Genomic DNA, 8,759 nt, shown 5'->3' on the forward strand with positions numbered 1-8,759 from the left:
GTTGTAGGGCCCCTCAGGCATGTGATTCTTTGAGGATACGTTGCCCGCAATCTGCTTTATGCGTACCAGAGACGCCAAGAGGATATTTAATTGGCAAAAAGCCTGCATGGTATCGAGCTCGGAACTACTCGCAGCTTCCACATAGCCTCAACATTCAGTTAGAGAGCATGGGCCAGCAGGTACTATCACAAGGAGAACAAAACCTGACGAGGTGCTTAGAGAGACAGTGGAGAGCTCCCAAGCAAACGGCGTCACCTCTTGAGGCTGCACCCTCAGTAGGGAAAAAGTCAGATTTACAAGTGGAGCAGCAGCCACAGAGGGAGTCAGAGAAGGCCCTAATATTCCGAACTTCATCTGCACCCGCTAGTGCGCGTTTCCCCACACCAATGAAGAGCCTCACGGCTATCTCGACGCACCTCATAGCAACGCATGCACCAGCAGAAGGCTCTGAGCTGCGTACGAAGGATGGCGAAGGCAGGCAAGGGGCTCTGCAGACTGCTTGCAAGCTTGATGATTCCTGTGAGAGCAGCAGGACACGAAGTGCATCGGCTCAGCTGAAGCACGAGGCACAGGAGGATCGCAATTCCCATCGAAGTCAGAAGTACAGGGGCAAAAAGACGGAAGAGGACTTTCAAGAAAGCCTTCGCTTAACCGGAGAACAAACCGCTGTGGTAAGGCTTGCCGATCCAAGAAAGGAGGAGCGATCACAGCGCAAGATGGTCCGGTGGAAGGGTCGCTCCTCATCGTGCAGCTTTCCTTCTGAAAGGGCGACCACACACCGTTTACTGTATCTCATGCCTGGGGGAGAGACACTTCACCCAAGGAAGCTGCGGCAGATGATGCAAGGGGACAAATTGGTGCACCGGCAGCTGCAGCTCACAATCGACGAAGGTCAACCGACCCTTTGTTACAATGCGGAAGAGGAACAGCGCCAGCAGAGCTCTTGTGTAGGAATGGGGAAGTGCAATAACCAGGAAGGGGTACCAAAATGCTTAGATATGAGTCTGGAAATATCAAAGGGAGCTCTTCCTGAGGCTGTAAGGGGAGCCGAGGCACAAGAGCTTCCAGCAATGCCAGAAAAAATTGACGTGCCATCCACTCCAGTATTCCCGCATTCCATGGAATCCCAGAGCGACACTACGCATGCGAAGTGGAATCATGGGGACACAAAATCAACTGCGCGTCAGAGACAGCAGATAGAAGAGCAGCTGCAGAGCAAGCGGCCACACGACCATCCACAATTCGGAGCCTTAGCACATCAGCAAGGGCGTTCACCCCAACCTGCGGAGACATGTTGGCTGAAACCCGCACTCGCGAACCCTCACTGTTCCCCACTCCCGCTGGCTGCACCTTTGTCCCATCATCTCCAGCCGCAAAAACAGACGGTGCCGTGGTTGGCGGATATTCCACAACTCGCGAGAGGCTTTTGTGTAGCAAGGTCCCCGCAAATACAGACCGCTGAATCCAAGTCTTGTCCACTTGCTCTCCAGAAACTTACTGCCTTCAGCCCAAGACCAGTTCTTTTGTTTTACGCATCCCAATGTCAGATTCAGCAGCAGGCCGCGCAAGGGCCTCAAGCCGAGGTATATTTTCCTGATGTCTGCAAGCTCCCTAAGTGCTGCCACGACACCAATAGCGAAACTTCAAAAACCGCCATTGCAGAAGCCCCTCTGCTTGGAGCTCAAAATGGAGAGAGCTATTACTGCAAGGCCGTAGATGGATGCTCCCCGGGAGGCACCTCAGCTCTTGAGTCTTGGCCTAAAGATAAGTTACATCCTGGGCGTTCTGAGCAGAGTAAAACAGGAATCAGTGACGCCAGTCAGACAAAGTCTTGGTGTGTGCTTTGCGAAAACAAAGCAGAGCTACTTAGACCCCTTGGTGCAGCAGTAGGGACAGCCCTATCCAGTAGCATTCTGCAAGACGGTGCGAGGTCCTGTGCGCCTCCTGAAAAGACTCAACAGCGTACTGATGATCCTCATGAGCCCCAAAGCCACAACGAAATCAATTTATTTAACCGGCCTATGAGTGATGCAACTCAGCCGAGTTACCAAAAGCACCAACAGAACCCTTCACAATTGGTTGATGCCTCCCCCGGAGAGATACTGCCGCTCCAGCAATCTACCGACCCGGGATCACCAACGAATCCACAGGAACAAGGCGTTGTAGGTTCGCTGCTGCCAAGAAAAGCCACTACTAAGGCAGCTGCGTCACCTCACACCATCCAGAAGGGCAGCCTCGGGACGTGGATTAAGCCAAGCTGCTTCTACATGCATGGCAGAGAGCCAGAAGTCAAGGACCAGCCCAGCAGCCCCGAGCAACCTGCGGCAGTGACAAGCGAGGACTGCTGTGAAGAAGGGCACCGAGAAGCACAGCATGCACAGCGCGCGCCAACAATTCATCAAGGCCACCAGCTACATCAGCAAAAGCCCCAGGATAGCCGGCAGCACCAAGGAGAACAGCACCAAGGAGAACAAGAGCAGCCGCAGAAACAGCGAAAGCACCAAATGCAGCAGGCATCGAAGAAGCACTGCCACCAGAAACAAGTGCAGCACACACAGTGGCACTTACCAAGTCCATCGCTTCAGCGGTCCCAGTCGGTGGCACCCGTCCCAGCTGCAGTTCCTGCAATGCGAGCATCCCTGCTACACTCGCAGGGCGGGCCCCCGCTATTAGCGGTCGAAAAGCACCGAGGTCCCTGTGGCTCGGCAGTGGCTTTGCAGTCACAGTCTGTAAGGCATAAAAACGGCGTGGACTATGTGACCCCTGCAGTCGGAGACAATGCAACTTTTTCTAGCATAAGCAGTTTGGACAGCCTCAAGAATGCCTGTAAACCCGAACACGAATTACTATTTCCGCTGCAGCAACAAAGGCAGCATGGCGGCGGCATCCTTGCTGAGAGCTATCCCCCATCCCGCACGCATGTCTTTGCTCTTCTTCGCCATGAGAATGCAGACGTTGTGCGGCAGCCAGGGCCCCGTACAGCTCACTTGCCTCCGGCGTCTACTAGGGCAGTGCAGGTGCTCCAGTGTGATACACAGCATTCTGCTGATGCTGCTACGAACGGGGCACCACAGGCTTCGAAAACTGCGCTTGCGCAGACGCCTCACCAGCAGTTGGAGCTGCGAATCCTCGAGCTACAACAACAGCAGACGCAGCTGCACCAGCAACAGCATGCACAGTACCGGAGACTGCTGCAGCAACAGCGGACATTCCTGCAGCAGCAAAGACTCTTTCAGCAGCAGCAAGAGCAACGCAGACATCGGGACGTTGCTAGAGGATCGCATCAACGCAGTGCGACTCCCCAAGCGCAGCAGTGCCATTGGCAAGTGGCATCGATTCCCGTGCCTTACGTGGACTTGGGCCGCCAGCCAGGGAGTCTTATGTATATGCACGTACAGGAGAGCCCTCGCTGGTTCTCGAATTGCCAGTATCAGCAGGAAGTTCCACGATGCACACCGCCATCGCTCAATGGCAACGCAACAGCAGCACCAGTAAATCCGGTTACAATGCGAGCTGGCTTCCTGGAGCCCCTGACTCCCAAGGCCTCTACCAACAGGACAGACGGCGGGGTAGTGGCGTTAGGCCCTGCAGCAGAAACACTACCGACACCAGTTGCACCGTTGCTTGCTGGGCCGCCGTGTGTGCTGCTGCCGGTGCAGCCAGCCTCTATCACACCTGTGTTAGCCCCCCAATTTGCGGGGACTGCTGTGTCTCAGCGTACTGCTGAGCCTTCCCTTTCTCCCCGGACTCCAGCGGATCAGCAGTTGCCTCCTAAGTTGCTTTACCGGCGGTGAGGTGCAGCAGCGATTCAGGAATTGTTGCGGCTCTGCTAAGCCACCAGGGGGGCAACCACAGCCCCATAGATTTGCATTCGAACGCTTCGCCCCCAACAGGTGCTCGCGGCAGCTCCTCTCAGTGAACTCTTTCGGAGTGTCGGTAAATAATATCCATCAGAAACGTATTGCTGATACTTTTAGAGCCAATAGGCAGCCCTGAATGCCTAAGGGGTCCCTAAGGCATCAGGCCAACTTCGGCAAGCTCCTTCAGCGACCCACTTAGGCGTGGAGTGCCTTTGGTGCTTAACGCGTTACCTTAAGCTCCAATTATAGAGGCGCTAGTTGCCCTGTAACGTCTCTTGATGAACTACCTTTGTATGTCGAAAAAAGCTTCCTCCTGGCCCTTCCTCGTAGATGTTCGACATCTGGTTGGAATGGGTATACCGTGAGTTGACACTGGAGAGGAACGTTCTACGTTTACAGAGGGGGAGGCTCTATGCCTCCGTGTCCTTCACAGCTCGCTAAGTGATGCCCAACTATGTGCCAGTACTGAATTGAGGGTAGGCATTTTGGCCACGGCTCCAGGAGAAACACTGTGCTGCGTGGTCCCCCGTGTATTGCCATCCTCTTCGCTAAGCGTTCAGTGCTCACAAGTAGGTGTAGGTGTTTGCCCAGACGCACTTTGTTTCCATAACCTCCGTTTCAGCTACTGAACAGCTGCATGTACACCTTACCAGAAAAGAAGACAAACGATTCATCTAGGTGACCGGCGGCGTAAGCCTTCCGGAGAAAAGCAGTGCTTGAGCGCAAATGACAAAGTGTAAAACTAGGCTGAAGCCGATCCGTAGAGGAAGGAAGGACCCCAGCTTCCGCAGCGGTGCCTCCTCGTAAGCAAGTCAAAGTGCGCGCAAAAAGAGCTATTTTTGCCAGACTTTCCTGAAGGAATGCTCTGTAGCACGTCAGGCCGTTAGAGAATCCCACTCTCCACAATAGGAATACCGGTAGCAAAAGCGCCTGCCACCAGTGTGCATGAAGAGGGTTTTTTTGGAAGTGCTGTCCGCCCAGAACATGCTCCGCTTACCTAGAAGGAAACAGCCCCTATTAGACCTGCCCGCTTGGAGACACTGCAGCTCACTGGGGCTTCGATTTATCGGTTCGATTTCGTTGTGGAATTCCATCCCCGTAGCGGCGCAGTACCTGCGAAACTCCGAGACGGCGCGCACGACGCACCAATGATCAAAAGCGGGTACTACTCCCTATGTGCAAGACGCATGCAAATCCTGTGTGAGGCTAGCCGAGCGAGCAACACGCGTGTGCAGACACACGTTCGGGGAGCCCTGGCAATTTGAACTGCCTGCAGGTTACGCCTATCGACAAACCTCGTTCATGAGCGCTTCGAAGTCGCCAACCTCAATGGAGCGACCCAAAGGAAGAAGCGGCGCGATCTCGCAGTACGGGGGTACACGGTTCGCGTAAGTCTTCATGCACGAGCAGCCTGGAGTACTTGGCCTCAAAGAAGGTCTCCGTCTGCAGCTCTCTCCCCCCGGGCAGAGCCAAGCAGCCTCAACGCCGCTGATGGCCTCTCGGCTCTTCTGCTGTGTGCTGGAGCTCCTACTGGTAGCTTCACCCTTGCCCTCTCTCGACTGACAGGCGGTGCAGTTCTGCGGATGCTGAGCGCCTTCCGCCAGAGGACTCCTCCCAGAACGGCTCTGAGACTCGCATGGTGGGAACGCTGCAGAGCGAGCTTCCTCCTCTTCCTGCTGATGCACTTCTCGCCAAAGCTGTCTTGCACTTGGAACGGGCTGCATTTGCTGCTGTTGCATTTGCTGCTGTTGCATTTGCTGCTGGTTATGTTGTTGTTGCTGCTGCTGCCGCGCCTTCCGTTCTAAGAGGTAGAAATTCTCGCCAAAGCCGTCTCGGGCTCCGGTGCTAAAGAAAATTTCTAGCCGATACCGGCCCTTCTCCTCTTGTTGCTGTTGCTGTTTCTGCTGCTGTTTCTGCTGCTGCGTCCGTTGCTGCTGACACGCCTGCTGCTGCTGCTGTTGCTGCTGCTGCTCCTGAGGAGCGCTGCCTGGCGCTAATTTGGACTTCCTGCGTTCCCACACGCGAAAGACGATGTGCGACAGGTAGTGGAGCTCGCACTGCCCGACCCAGTCCTTCAAGTGCACACACCCACACAGACACACACAGACACAGAACGGCAACAATCTCCAAGCAAGAAATGCCGCCACGAGCCACATAAGGAAAAGCCCTTGAAGAGAAGGCGTCTTAAGGGCCGGTTGCACTTCACAAGATTTGCCGATTGGGAAAAACCCTCTTTCTACCTTGAGCTCTCGACGTGGGTGTCTCTCTGTGCGCCAGCCGCCCTTCCCCTCCCTCCCTCGCTACACTTCTTTCTCTGCGCAGAGATGCCACTGGTGTACTCTACGAGAAAAGCATCACCCTAAGCTCGTGGTCTAGGATAGGCTTGAACTGCTTCCTGCCCGCATCGCCCTCCGCGCCGCCGTCTTCCTCTGTCCCTCCCGGAAGTCTTGATTCTGCATTGCTATCGCTGAAGGAACTCCTCCTGCCACGTCTAAAACCAGTTTCACAGGCTTCTCCACCATCTGCAGCTTTCGCGGCAGCCGCAGCAGCGGCGTTTTGATTGAGATCCCTATGCGTGGTGTCTGCTGCGGGGGAACCGTTGGAGGGCTTGCATGCCACTGCACTATGGCTAAGAAGGAGCACGTTGAGCAGCGCCTGTGGAAGAGCGGCACACACGCCACTTGCATGGCGCAAGGATACCAAAAATACCCGGCAAGGCTTCCATTAGGTGCCTGGCTCAAGCCATAGCCGGAGGCAGCGGCAGCAGTTCAGGGTCCGCCTCTCTGTTTCTTTTCTTTGCGCAAAGAAAAGAAACACAGATTCCAGCGTCTACGAGGACCTCGCGCTGAAGAGCCTGAGATGAAGCCGCGGGAAAGGGATAGCCGAAAGCGCCTGTTGGAAGGGAACTACTCTACGAGGGAGGGAGATGCCAGAGGCGGCTGTGGCAGCTCTTACCTCCACATGACTGGCACTTGTTACGTAGAAACGGCTGCGGACGATGCGCCAAGGGGAACGAATACCAAAGAGGTGCGCCTCGCCCTCCTTGAGGCGGATTTGAGCGGCTACCTGGAGAAGGAAATTGCGAAACGCAGCAAGTCAAAGAAATGAGAAGGCCCCTACTCGCCTTTAGAAAAGAGAGAGAGACAGAGAGAGAGACAGAGAGAGAGAGACAGAGACAGAGAGAGATAAACGACGCCAGAGAAGGAAGGCACTATGACGGCAATGGGAGCAAAAGCAAGAGGGAGATGAGGAGATAGCGGGTTTTATCCTGACTTCGTGCTGGTGAGGGTCGTCATCTTCATGTTCCTCTTCTTCCTCGCCGCCTTCTGCTTCAGGGGAGGCGTCTCCAGCCAGAGTAAGTTCCCCCTCTGCCGGTGCTACTGCCCCGTTGCAGCCTTGAGGTGTGTACTCGGCTAGTGAAGTTCTCAGCTCCTGTCGCTGCTCGACAGAGTCTTGGCGAGATGGCATGGCGCTGCTGCCGTCAGGAGCTGTTGAAGCTGCCAGCGCTAAAGCGCCAAGCTGCTGCTGTACCTGCTGTAGCTGCTCCTGCAAGAGCTGTTCAACTACAGGTGTCGTCAGTTGCTTCTGGGGATGTTGGAGTTCCTGGGAAGGGGCTGTGCCGTCACGACTGGCGAGCTGAGACTGCATACGAGGAGACACTGCTGACACTGCTGCTGACACTGCTGACACTGCTGACACTGCTGATGCTGACAGTGCTGATGACAGTGCTGCTGCTGATGCTGGTGCTTCGCCTTGCTGCTCCTGTTTCTTCAGGAGCTTTAATTCTGACTGGACATGCTCCAGATGTATCTGCTGCATCTGTTGGACCTGTTCCTCCCTCCTCTGTTTAAGAGCCTTCTCTTTCTTCATGCGACCTCCGCTTGTCTGATGCGCCCACAGATCGTTGCTGTTGATAACAACCGCCTCGGCAGTATCAGCTGACCCCATGCCTCCTGCCGCGGTTGCAATGCAAAGAGGACGAAGGGTGATGTCTGCGGAGCTGTTCACACCCCCGCCTCCCCCTGGAGGACTGCACCTGCTCAACGCTGCTCGACTCGTGCTGGTGCCAATCGATGTGCCGCTGCTGCGGCTGTTGCTGCGGCAGCTGCTGCTTGTACTGGTACCCCCTGAGTTGGTGCGGCCATGTCTGCTGCTGCTCGCAGACCTGCCATGTGTGCCCCCACTCCTCGAGCTTGAACATGCCCCCGAATCCAGCACTCGCCTCACCTCAGAAGCTGCAGCGACACTTATTGCAGGAGAGGGACTGCCTGCCGCCACGTTCCTTGGAGAGGCTCCACCAACTGGTGCATACCTCCCGCAAGGGGACTGTAGAAGGCTTTCAACTGCGTGCATGCACACACAGTCCGCAGGGGTCCTACTACGCCCCTACAGGCAATCAAAAAGAGGCGAGGCGAAGGCTCAGTCCTACGTCGCTTTCTTCATACACAGAGGGAGGGAGGCAAAAGGGCCATTCCGCCTCGAATCGTCTGCACCATCCTGTCGAAAGAGACCCTCCCTTTCTCCCCCCATATTTGTGTGCTCGCTCTACACGCTGCGGGCACCTCCCCCTAAACAGGCAGGAGGCACCTTAGTCACGCTACACACATGGCAAACAAGAGGGAGAGAGAGAGAGAGAGAGAGAGAGAGAGAGAGAGAGAGAGGGAGAGAGAGAGAGAAAGAGAGAGAGAGAGAGCGAGAGAGAGAGAGAGAGAGAAAGAGAACGCAAGCGTCAGTGAACTACATACCACAAGACACCGTGAATGCACTCTAACTGATGAAATACAACATCTGACATGCAATGTTTCTCTATATTAGCTCACGAACCCGCAAGCTCTCTTCTCACCCAGCATGCCTGCGACACTGCATGTTCCGGCGACCTTTAGGAAGGGTTTATTTTTT

General features: G+C 55.3%; 1 protein-coding gene across 1 annotated transcript; it reads right to left on the reverse strand.

Moving 5' to 3' along the window:
• Window positions 1-4,907: 4,907 nt before the first annotated feature.
• On the reverse strand, window positions 4,908-8,213 carry LOC34619913 (chromatin modification-related protein EAF1). The gene is made up of 7 exons (XM_026334392.1): window positions 7,134-8,213; window positions 6,816-6,926; window positions 6,359-6,515; window positions 6,219-6,283; window positions 5,843-5,932; window positions 5,156-5,773; window positions 4,908-4,973 (listed from the first exon to the last, which is right to left on the reverse strand). Exons 1-7 carry the CDS (start codon window positions 8,211-8,213, stop codon window positions 4,908-4,910), a joined length of 2,187 nt encoding a protein of 728 aa, XP_026190177.1.
• Between the last annotated feature and the right edge of the window lie 546 nt (window positions 8,214-8,759).

This window comes from Cyclospora cayetanensis, unplaced genomic scaffold, assembly GCF_002999335.1.
Source record: "Cyclospora cayetanensis isolate NF1_C8 unplaced genomic scaffold, CcayRef3 CcayRef3_contig_109, whole genome shotgun sequence".
In the NCBI taxonomy this organism is placed as follows: domain Eukaryota; phylum Apicomplexa; class Conoidasida; order Eucoccidiorida; family Eimeriidae; genus Cyclospora; species Cyclospora cayetanensis.

Excerpts from the sequence above, each read along its gene's own strand:
- LOC34619913 (XM_026334392.1), bottom strand. The coding sequence starts at position 8,213 with ATGCACGCAGTTGAAAGCCTTCTACAGTCCCCTTGCGGGAGGTATGCA. Across the intron at positions 6,927-7,133 it reads ACGACCCTCACCAGCACGAA|GTAGCCGCTCAAATCCGCCT; the intron begins GTCAGGATAAAA and ends TTCCTTCTCCAG. Across the intron at positions 5,774-5,842 it reads CCAAATTAGCGCCAGGCAGC|AAACAGCAGCAGAAACAGCA; the intron begins GCTCCTCAGGAG and ends ACGCAGCAGCAG.